The sequence below is a fragment of the Oryctolagus cuniculus genome, chromosome 3 (genome assembly GCF_964237555.1).
Source record: "Oryctolagus cuniculus chromosome 3, mOryCun1.1, whole genome shotgun sequence".
Lineage (NCBI taxonomy): Eukaryota > Metazoa > Chordata > Mammalia > Lagomorpha > Leporidae > Oryctolagus > Oryctolagus cuniculus.
Genome location: NC_091434.1, coordinates 120825143 through 120835941, shown reverse-complemented (window position 1 = coordinate 120835941; position 10799 = coordinate 120825143). Strand labels below are relative to the sequence as shown.

The following is a 10799-nucleotide window of genomic DNA, read 5'->3' as shown; positions in this document are numbered from 1 at the left end:
CTCCCCTCCTCCCTCCTTTCCCCTCCCCTTCCCTCCTACCCCTTCCCCTCTCCCCCTTCTCCTTCCTCCCTCTTCTCCCTCCTCTATTTCCTCTCCTTCCTCTCCCCTTCCTCCCCTCTCCCTCCCCAGCTTTCCTTCTTGATGGGGGCTTGGAGGGGTGGGCTGCCTTGTGTGGGAGGAGCTGGAGGGGCGCCTCCCCCCCCACACACACACAGCGGACTTCGACAGCACATTCTGATCAGACAGCATTATTTTTCAGTTTTATAATATTGTTCACATCTGTAGTGCACGTGGCACCCAACAGAGTCGTCATCAGTGAGCTACTGATGGACGGAACAGTAGCTAACCCTGTGATGAAAACTGTCACTTGGATCACTGCGCGACAGCACGCGCCCCTGAAGTCGCTGGGGCTCGGCTTCTCCACTTTCAAACGGGGGAAAACTACTTAGCTTCCAATGACAAATTGTTGTAATGCCTAAAAACAAAACCCACGTGGATATTTCCAAGCCACAGGTAGCAACCAAAGGCAAGGAGCAAGTTTTCCCAAGGGTAGAAGGAGAAAGGAGGAAAGCAAAAAACAAAACGAGAAAAAGGAAAAACGAACTCTTCGTTCCCATACCGGGAGTCGAACCCGGGCCGCCTGGGTGAAAACCAGGAATCCTAACCGCTAGACCATATGGGAACTGATGATGGGTGGTTCCTGTGTCTGCATACGGCTGTTACATCAGCGTGGCCGCGCGCACCTCCCCAACACGCCTGCGCACCACAGCGCGCGCCCCGCCCCGCCCGCCGGCAGCTGGTCCTCACTGCGGCTGCGCCAGCCCCGGCCCCATCCGCACTGTGACCCGAAGCCAAGACGGCGGGTGGAGCGCGCTTTGCCGGGAATCTGCTGTCCCCCTCCGCCCATTTGCGGAGCGTGCCCGCGAGGCCGTGACTGGTGTGCCCAGGCAGACTTTGTGGTCCCAACGTGGCCCGAGCTTGCGGCCGCGTCCGTACTCTGGCCTGTTTCCCTAGCTGGCCCAGCGTGGACTGCGGGATGCCGGCATGAGCCCCACGCTGCGGTGGGCCGTCCCGCCTGGAGGCTCCCACTCAGGCGCCGCGGGAAACCGACTCCCCCAGCCCACCTCCGAGTCCGGCCCCGGTCCGGGCTGCAGCCCCAGGTGGTCAGGAAGGCCGGCGTTGGAGGGGCGAGCGAGACGCAGCCCCACTCCCTGCCCCGGCCACGGGTTGTCGCTCAGCCCTGCTCAGCCGCGGCCCCGACCGCTGACACGCCCGACTTCCTAAGCCATTCCGTTGTTTTGTGCAATTTGATCGAGGTTTTATTTCATAATACAGAATTGTAAAGAGCAACCCCATAAGCCAAGTTAAAAGACACACTGGAAAGAAACATTTTACAGCTGGTATTATGAACAGAGGACGAATTCCCCCCAAACAGAAAGAGCTCCTAGAGATGGCCGAAAAGACCAACTCAGTGGAAAAAGGAATCGAGGGCAGAGTTCCCGCACAGGGAAACACAAATGGCCCCTCAACACGTGACCAGAGGCCTGGCCTCGCTCCGGGTAAGGTAAAGGCAGGTTTTGAAAAGCCCCGAGGGTCTCTCCTCACGGGACCCTTGACAACCGGGACCCTTGACAACCGAGGTCGGTGCAGCCACAGCCTGGAGCTCCCGCCCTCCACTCGGCCCCTTTGAGGAGCCAGTGTGCCGGAAGCACTACTTCTGGGTCTTCCCTGCCGTGGCAGCCACCTCCCCTCCCCCACAGTGGAGCCTCAGCTGACCCATCTAAATGACTGTTGCAGTGAGCAGCCTGTGTACCCGCCCCAGGCAACATGGGCCTGGAGGTGGTCTCAAAGCAGTGGTTTTCAACATTACTCCTCTTCAAACTTCACACCTAACCGAGTTTCAAACGTGGAAACCAGGGACATTGGAAGGAGGGGACATTAGCTGGGCTGCGGCCAGGGGCAGGGGCTCTTCATGAAGGAGGCAGACGGCAGGCGAGATAGCCACATCCCTGGACAGCTGTGCTCTGGGCCCTGGCCCCTGGGTTCGCAGGTCAGGCAGCCCCAGGTTCAAGCTGCCTGAGTTTCTCCTGGAGCTTCCGGAGCTGGCTCTGACCCCAGCTGATGCGGATCTGGAGGGTGGCAATGTCCCCAGCCAGCTGCAGGCCTGGAGAAGAAGCAGAGAGGGTCACTGTGGCCTCTGTCCTCCATACAGCTCATGACAAGCTCCAGGCAGGGGGCCTGCCCTGGCTGCTCTACAACCATGCTGAGCCCACACCCTCATCACCCTCACCTCCTTTAGGGGGATGCTACAATGGCACCTCCTCCTCAGGTTTCCCTGGCCCCCTGGACTCACTAGCAAGTCACAGATCCTAGCTCCTCCCTCCGCCGGTCACAGGCCCTCACTGCTCTCACCCACTCTCCCTCCACCAGAAGAGTCCACACCCCGGATCCGCTTTCTGCCCAGTGTCCACAGAAACAGCTGCTGTCCATGCTGCTCTGTTGGTGGCCCGCTTAGTAGCAGTGCTGACCACACATTCCATCGCTCCCACCAGAAAACGTTCTCCTCTGGGCTTCCAGCACCCCCGCTTTCTGGGTGCCGCTCCTCAGTCTCCTCTCTGCACCCCCAGGCCCGTGCTGATTTCAACCTGTGTCTGCTTTAACCCTGCATCTGTGTCAGCCACATGGTCATTCAGACACCGCACTATGGAGTGGGCTCCTGAATGTGTCTCCAGCACGGGCCTCTCCTAAGCTCCAGGCACGTGTGCCCACTTACCCACTCAGCTTCTCCCTGGGCATGGTGGACACCACACCTCACTCAGAACACACCTGCACCCACACCCTGCTGCCACCGATATCCATCTGGTAGAGACTGTGGACTCTCCTTGACTCCCCTTGACCCCCACATCCAATTGGTCAGCACATACCGGGGCTTCTACTCTCAAAACGCACGCAGGTCCCTCCAGGCACACGTGCCCCTCCACTGCCTCCACCTGCATCGCACACCTGGCTGCTCCTGGCACCAGCTCCCTCCCCCTGCTCTCCAGTCTGTCCCCAGCAAGTGCCGGACCCAAACAATGCCTGTTATTCTGGGAGTCTGACTGTGCCATCTCTTGCTCACAGCTACCCTCGGACTCCCAGGGTCCTCTTCTCTGGGGCCTGCATCACCTGGGCCCAGAGGCCTGGATCCCCTGCCCTCAGCTCCTGGCCTTGCCACTGTACCAACCGCCTCCATCCTTCCTGTAACATGAGATCCTCTCTACACCCCCCCACCCCCCACCCCGCAGTCTGTGTTTTTTTTTTTTTTTTCCCCACAAGTTTTACATTAAGGGCCTACTTCTTTGCACCCTGTCTTTCTCCCCTCCACAAAACAGACGTCTAGGGAAGGGGTCTGTCCCTTTTACTCCTGATTGGGCTTCCAGAATGACGGCGACCACTCACCATCCCGGAAACTGGCTTGCGCCTGCCGCAGACTGTGAGGAACCAGGATTCCAAACCAGTTCAGGGGGTCCTGGGGCGCTGTGGTAGACTCAGGCTCCGGCGTCTTGGTGGGGCCCTTGCGCCGGCGCAGAGCTGGGGAAGGAGACGTTGGAGGAGGCTGGGGTTGGGAAACGGTGTTGAGCTTAATGGTGAGCTCGTGATTCTTGGAAAACACTGCTGGCTGGAAAACCCCGGCCTTTCGCGTTCCTGGAAACAGCCAGCCTGCCTCCCAGGGTTGGGATGACACTCTCTGAGCTCGCTCCCTCACAGGCCCCTGTTTGCCCGGGACGAGGCCACACAGCGACCTTACCCACCTGCCTGAACGTGCTGACGGGCCACGGACCCGCCAGCTGCCCATTCGGTCTCAGGGATGCTTAACTGGGAGCGGCAGGTGGTCGCTCGGACACAAGATGGGCACTTCCGGTTCCCTGGACAGCAAACCGCTTACAACACTTCTGTAACCCTCCGCTTACTTAGACACGATGATCTCCAGACCTGAACGGAACCGTCTCCTGGACTGCGTGTGCACTTTGCCCGTGACATCGGGACGGGGCCCCGACAAGAGGGGGAGGGGGCTCACCTGCCTCGCGGGGCCCCACCTCCTCCGGAATCTGGGCGCCGGCTCTCACCACTCGCAAGTTCTGGAGTCCGTCCGGGGCCTCGCTGGAGGACGAAAAGGGACAGTGTCGGCGGCCTGGCCCTGCACCCTGCCCACCCGCTCCGGAACCCAAGGCTCCTCACCTGGCGCACACGCACACCTGGGGCTCCATGCGGGAGGCGTACTGCAGGGGGCCTACCGACTTGACACCCATGGCGTAGCGCGCCTGGGCGAGCGACAGCCAGCCCTGTGGAGAAGCGAGAGCCTGGAGACTCGGTCTACCTCCGCGCGAGTGCCACCCCCTGCTCACCCCCGGCGCTCACCTCCTCCACACGGCCGTTCAGCGCCGCCCGTTTCGCCTCCAGCTCCTCCAAGTCCGCGAGCAGCTGCAGGATCAGCGAATCCAGTTCCGTCCGCACGTCCCGGGCCGCCATGGGGCCGCCACACTCGGTCTCGGGTCGGCTGAGGACCGGGTCTGGAGCCGCCTCCTTCAGGTCGCCCAATCAGCCAATCGGCATGCGGGACACGCCCCAAGGGGGCGTTCCCATCCAAAGGACCCGGACACGCCAACGGTATCTAGACTCTCATCGCATCACGCAGTTTAAGGGCAGGCTCCCGGCGGGAAGTATAGGAGCCGAGTTCCTCAATTAATGCCCCAAGTAGATCAACCAGCTGCACAGTCTACGAGGGCTAAATGTGGAGGAAGTGGCATTTTAAAAATCATCCTACCACTATAGCAATGGAAAAAGGCGAAGCCGTTTGGCAACCATTTTAAGGAAAGAGTGGCTTTAATTACAGAAGGCGCCTTCAGGTACCTTCCCAATTATTCTCTGTGTTACTGTTACAGCCGATAGGTTTTCTCGAGTCGTCAATCATGACTGCTGTAGCAGTTTATCGCCCGTGGGTAGCCGCTCCGGAAGCCCTCGGCGGCCGACGTATTTGTTAACGGCCCTCCCACGTCACGTGACAGCGTTCTGCCTCCAGCCTATTGGTTACTCCAGCGAGCACGCGCGCCGGACTGGCCAATCGCCTGGAGGCGCCCTTCTTCTGTTCGCCACCTTAACTTCGGGCGCTGTCAATAGTAGGCGATTGCTGCGAAGCCTCGGAGCGCCCTTCCTGAGTGAGGGCGGAAGTGAGGGCAGCACCGCTCAAGCGGTCTCCACATTCTCTCCTGCCTCGCACGTGGAAGGGGCACCCATCATGGTAGGAGTGAGGTTGGAGCTCTTCTTTTCGGGGGGCGGCGGTTCGTCGAGGGCTGGCGCTGGGGCTGCGGGCCTGGGGCGGGTGGTGACCGGAGTTGTTGTTCGATAGCTGCGCCGCGAGGCCCGCCTGCGCCGCGAGTACCTGTACCGCAAGGCCCGCGAGGAGGCGCAGCGGTCGGCCCAGGAGAGGAAGGACAAGGTCCGGCGCGCGCTCGAAGGTAGGGTGTGGGGTCGAGCGGGCGGGGTCGGCTCCCGGTGGGTCTACCCCTGCCCGTGCTGTGTCGCGTCGCGGAGCCGCCCTGTGCGCTGTAGCCTCCGCGTGGCTCGTCCCCAGCGTGGATGTTTTAGCGGAGTCTTGGAGGGCCTTTCCCCGCCGTGGTTTTTCTTCCTGCTGCTCTTGGCAGTGCAGGGGTCCAAGGACTTGGGCCATCTTCTATTGCTTTGCCGGGCCATAGCAGAGAGCTAGATTGGAAGAGGAGCATCCGGGTCTCGAACCGGCTTCCATATGGGATGCCGGCGATTCAGGCTGAGGCTTAACCTACTGTGCCACAACGCTGGCCCCAGTAATCTTTCATTGCCACTTGCAGCGTGGAGTCTGTGGCACACATGCCAGATTGGAAATGCCGGGTTTATCTCTGTTTTGTTGGTGCTTCTGCCAATGGAACTTTGTTTTCTGTATGGTAGTGCATTCCCCTAGTTCCTCGGAAGAACCTGCATTCACTCTGTGGTCCCCTGGTTTTAGGCCTGTGAAGTGTACACATGGTGTTACGTACTGGTGACACATCCCTCTACCTTTAAGAAGTGACAAGCGATCATTACACTGGGATTTGGGAATATTTTCCCTAACTTAGGAGTGTGACTTAAGAATAAACTGTTCTTTTCCTGTTGTTTGTTCTTACATCACACCCATTTTGTCTGGGGAGCAGTGGGGTTCCCAGGGTGTGCCCAGGTGGAGTTCTGGACCCCAGGGAGGGCACCCCCAGCATAGCACCTCAGCCCACCCAGCCGTGGTCCTGAGGAACCTCTGACCCAAAGCAGCTGAGGCCATGCACCTGCAGGCGTTCGGTGCATCTCGCTCAGTGCTCTCCTTGCTGAGGCCTTAAGAAATCCATATTTTTAAAAAAGTTGTGCTATCTGGCTTTATTTTTAAGATTTGCTTTTTATTTACTTGAAAGGCAGTTATAGAGATAGGAGGAGAGACAAAGAGAGAGATCTTCCATCTGCTGGTTCACTCCTCAAATGGCCACAATGGCTGGGGCTGGGCCAGGCCCAAGCCAAGAGCCTGGAGCTGCTTCTAGGTGTCCCACATGAGTTCAGGGGCTCAGACACTTGGGCTCTCTTCCTCTGCTTTCCCAGGAGCATTAGCCAGGAGCTGGACTGCAAGTGCAGCAGCCAGGACACGAACTGGCACCCATATGGGATGCTGGCGCTGCAGGTGGTAGCTTTACCTGCTGCACCAGAATGCTGACCCATCCATTTGGCTTTAAAAATAATGCATGTGCTTGCGGTAAGCTAGAAAGCCTTCAGTTCGTGAGCGCCAGGAAGCCCAGAAAGTGAAGTTTCAGGACCCAGCATTCCCAGGTTAACACGTCGCCAGAATGTGTTGCTTTGCCATCTTCCTCTCCTAGTTACCCTGCATCCCCTGTGCTCCAAAAGGAGCAGGGATCTTTCCGTCAGGTTCCGGGGGGCTGTGCGCTGGGATGTGGGTGGAAGCCGAGGGTCCGTGCTGTGTGTCGCTCAGCCCCTCTGTCTTTCCTCTGCAGAGAACCGCCTGATCCCCACCGAGCTCCGCCGGGAGGCGCTGGCCCTGCAGGGATCCCTGGAGTTTGATGATGCCGGCGGTGAAGGTGACTATGCCATGTGGCCCTCCCTGCCCCTGGGATCTGAGTCCTGTCCCCAGTACAGCACCGCTGGCCTCTCTGTCTGTGTCTTTCTTGGACACGCTGGGCTCTTCCTGGCTGAGGAAACAGGCACAGCAGTCACCCCCGGAACCGTCCCCCAGCGCCCCTGTGTCTGCATGGTGCTCCCGATTGCACACACGGTGGCACCCCCGCATACCCGCTGCTTCTTGTTGGTCATCTCTGCCCCTGGAGTGTCTGCCGGGGCTGGACAGTGTCCCCAGCACGTCGCTGGCAGTCTGACCTTTCATTCATTGTGTAATTCAACGGGGAGGAAAGGAATCTGAAACCTTACAGATACTTGGTGTAGACCTTAGCAGAGCTGGGATTTGCACTGACATGGCAGCCACAAGCGCCCACAGGAGACTTCCTTCGTCGACTGCGCGCTCACGCGTGTGTGTGTGTGTCCGTGTGTTCGTTCTCCGACAGAGCCGGCCGCCCCACGGTAGCCCTTCACCCCAGAGCAGCGTTGTATTCTTGTTCCTCATGCTCCTGACAGGTGTGACCAGCCACATGGATGATGAATATCGGTGGGCGGGGGTTGAGGACCCCAAAATCATGATCACCACCTCCCGGGACCCCAGTTCCCGCCTTAAGATGTTTGCGAAGGTACCGGTGGGCTGGGAGTGAGTGGGGTGGGGGGACGACACCCAGGACGCCCCCCCCCCCCGCCGCCGTCCTGACCGAACGCTGTGGTCCCTGTGCAGGAGCTGAAGCTGGTGTTCCCGGGTGCGCAGCGCATGAACCGAGGCCGCCATGAGGTGGGGGCCCTGGTGCGAGCCTGCAAAGCCAATGGGGTCACTGACCTGCTGGTGGTCCACGAGCACCGAGGCACACCTGGTGAGGTTGAGGCCGGCGGGAGGGTGGGGTAGGGGAAGGGCAGGCTGGGGGTAGGCGGGGACTCTGACTGCCCGGCTGCCCCCTGCAGTGGGGCTCATTGTCAGCCACCTGCCCTTCGGCCCCACGGCCTACTTCACGCTCTGCAATGTGGTCATGCGGCACGACATCCCTGACCTGGGCACCATGTCGGAGGCCAAGCCCCACCTCATCACACACGGCTTCACCTCCCGCCTGGGCAAGCGCGTGAGTCTGGGGGCCCTCGGGATGCAGCTGGGGGCCGGGCCAGGCCAGGCCAGGCGTGGACACTCCCCTTCCCTGTGCCCCAGGTCTCCGACATACTGCGTTATCTATTCCCTGTGCCCAAAGACGACAGCCACCGGGTCATCACCTTTGCAAACCAGGACGACTACATCTCATTCCGGTAAGTCTGCAGGTTGGGCCTGACTGCCGTGTCCCTGCATGGCTGCGGTCGACCCACCCCCTACCCTGGCTCTGTCCCCGCAGGCACCATGTCTACAAGAAGACAGACCACCGCAACGTGGAGCTCACCGAGGTCGGGCCACGCTTTGAGCTGAAGCGTGAGTGTGGGGCTTTCTTCCGGATCCTGGAGAGGGGAGGAGGTTTGCTGTGCTGGTGGTGACGTCCCTGTCCCCCTTCCCCCAGTGTACATGATCCGCTTGGGCACGCTGGAGCAGGAGGCCACGGCCGATGTGGAGTGGCGCTGGCACCCCTACACCAACACCGCACGCAAGAGGGTCTTCCTGAGTGCCGAGTGAGCCGCCTGCAAGTCAGCACATGGGCGTGGAACCCGGGGAGCCCCGGAGCTCCAGTGTGGGACTGTGCGGGATGCAGGGATCCCCATAGAGACTCTCTGTCACGCAGCCTGCCAGCCTCTGAGTGGGGAGGTAGGGCCGGTCCGTTCACGGCAGTGTACTGGCTCCAGCCATCTCTGTGGAGGGCGGCAGCCTCAGGTTAGTGCTCTGTGGGACCCTCTACTCCCTGGGGACACTTGGAGGCTGGGATCTCCCCCAGGCCTCTCCACACTGCTCCCCTCTTTGCGCCCATGTTCCCGGTACGTACCCATGGGCCCAACATGCACAGTGCTCATACAGGTTTCAGAAACACTAGGAGGTGCCCGGTGGGAGAAGGGTCTTTGTTAGGGCCCTGCAGAGCGCCCACCCCCTGCCCCAGCCTTGCTGCCCCATGAGGCGTGTGTGTACTCCACTTCATGGGCATGATGGAAATTTGCTCTCCTGGACCTGCACGTCCCCGGCTCCCTCCCTGCAGCGCCTGCGGCCACCCTTCTGTTGTGCTTCTGCGAGTGACTGTTCAGATGGCTCAGCTCCGTGCCATCATGGAGTGGTCGTCCCTGTATCGCTGAGTTCTGTGTCCCCAGGCTCACTGGCGCTGTTACAAATGACAGGAAGAACGTGCGTACGCACCACGCTGCCTGTGCCCATTCACTGCCCGCGGACAATGGGGCTGTTCTGTATCCTGGCCATCCGCAGTCGTGCGGCGCTGAGCCTGGGATAACAGACACCTCCAGGAAATGCTGGCTTTCGTTTCCTCTGGGTGTGTGCCCGGAAGTAGGATCGCTGGATCACGTGGCCGTTATATTTTTAACCTTTTGAGGAACCCACGTATGTTTTCCATGAAGACTATTCCCATTCCCATTGCTACCGAACCTGTGCCTGTTCCCTTTTCCCACCTCCCTGTCAATACTGACTGTTTTTAGAGTGAGTGTCCTAGCAGGTGTGAGATGATAGCTCCCTGTGGCTTTGATTTGCATTTCCACAATGACTAGTGATGATGAATACACCTTTTGGTCATTTATCTGTTGTCTTTGGAGAAGTGTCTAGTCAGATCCTCTGCCTATTTGTCTTTGAATAAATCTTTGCTTTATTGTTGTACTTTTTTTCTTTTTAAGATTTATCTATTTATTTGAAAGACAGTGTTAGAGAGGGAGAGACAAAGAGAAATATCTTCCATCTGCTGGTTCACTCCCTAGATAGCTGTCATGGCCAGGGCTGGGCTAAGCTGAAGCCAGGAGCCAGGAATTACATCTGAGCCTCCTGAGGGGGTGGCATTTAGGCCATCTTTTGCTGCCTTCCCAAGTATATTAGGAGGGAGCTGGGTCAAAAGTGGCACAGCCACGACTTGAACCTTTGTCCATATGGGATACTGGTGTTCCACCTGCTGCATCAATGCTGACCCTGTGCCCATTTCATTTTCCTTTTATAAAAGATTTATTTATTTATTTGAGAGGCAGAGGCAGAAAGAGAGGTCTTTCATCTGCCAGTTCACTCTTCAATTGGATGCAATGGCTAGAGCTGCACTGATGCAAAGCCAGAAGCTTGGAGCTTCTGGGTCTCCCATGCAGGTGCAGGGGCCCAAGGACGTGGGCCATCTTCCACTGCTTTCCCAGGCCACAGCAGAGAGCTGGATCGGAAGTGGAGCAGCTGGCACTTGAACTGGCGCCCATCCAGGATGCTGGCACTGCAGGCAGTGGCTTTACCTGCTATGCCACCATGCTGGCCCTGCCTTTTTTTTTTTTTTTTTTTTTTTTTACTTATTTGACAGGTAGAGTTACAGACAGTGAGAGACAGTGGCCACCTCCTCCTGGTCTTCCATGTGGGTGCAGGGCCCAAGCACTTGGGCCATCCTCCACTGCCCTCCCGGGCCACAGCAGAGAGCTGGACTGGAAGAGGAAGAAGAACTGGTGCCCATATAGGATGCCAATGCCACAGGCAGAGGATTAACCAAGTGAGCCATGGTGCTGGCCCC

General features: G+C 58.9%; 2 protein-coding genes and 1 non-coding gene across 4 annotated transcripts; 1 reads left to right on the top strand and 2 right to left on the bottom strand.

Annotated features, from left to right (window-relative positions):
* Positions 1-610: 610 nt before the first annotated feature.
* TRNAE-UUC (transfer RNA glutamic acid (anticodon UUC)) lies at positions 611-682 on the bottom strand. The gene has a single exon. It is a non-coding gene; the product is annotated as a tRNA-Glu (tRNA).
* Positions 683-1296: 614 nt separating this feature from the next.
* CCDC115 (coiled-coil domain containing 115) lies at positions 1297-5016 on the bottom strand. Its single transcript, XM_002712274.4, has 5 exons — positions 4399-5016; positions 4219-4322; positions 4058-4140; positions 3439-3570; positions 1297-2164 (listed from the first exon to the last, which is right to left on the bottom strand). Exons 1-5 carry the CDS (start codon positions 4507-4509, stop codon positions 2052-2054), a joined length of 543 nt encoding a protein of 180 aa, XP_002712320.1. The 5' UTR covers positions 4510-5016; the 3' UTR covers positions 1297-2051.
* A 106-nt stretch (positions 5017-5122) lies between these two features.
* On the top strand, positions 5123-9925 carry IMP4 (IMP U3 small nucleolar ribonucleoprotein 4). 2 transcript variants are annotated; one of them, XM_008258450.4, is made up of 9 exons: positions 5123-5278; positions 5387-5495; positions 7041-7124; positions 7675-7784; positions 7883-8015; positions 8104-8258; positions 8342-8436; positions 8520-8593; positions 8679-9925. In XM_008258450.4, exons 1-9 carry the CDS (start codon positions 5276-5278, stop codon positions 8789-8791), a joined length of 876 nt encoding a protein of 291 aa, XP_008256672.1. In that variant the 5' UTR covers positions 5123-5275; the 3' UTR covers positions 8792-9925. The 2 variants fall into 2 exon arrangements, with proteins under 2 accessions (XP_008256672.1, XP_069927663.1); XM_070071562.1 differs by having other exon boundaries at positions 5163-5289.
* The last annotated feature ends 874 nt before the right edge of the window (positions 9926-10799 follow it).

Coding starts and splice junctions, on each gene's coding strand:
- CCDC115 (XM_002712274.4), bottom strand. CDS start 4,509: ATGGCGGCCCGGGACGTGCGGACGGAACTGGATTCGCTGATCCTGCAG. Junction 4,141..4,218: donor CAGGTGTGCGTGTGCGCCAG/GTGAGGAGCCTT, acceptor TTCGTCCTCCAG/CGAGGCCCCGGACGGACTCC. Junction 3,571..4,057: donor GGTGGGGCCCCGCGAGGCAG/GTGAGCCCCCTC, acceptor CTCCTTCCCCAG/CTCTGCGCCGGCGCAAGGGC.
- IMP4 (XM_008258450.4), top strand. Junction 7,125..7,674: donor TGATGATGCCGGCGGTGAAG/GTGACTATGCCA, acceptor TGCTCCTGACAG/GTGTGACCAGCCACATGGAT. Junction 8,259..8,341: donor CCTCCCGCCTGGGCAAGCGC/GTGAGTCTGGGG, acceptor CCTGTGCCCCAG/GTCTCCGACATACTGCGTTA.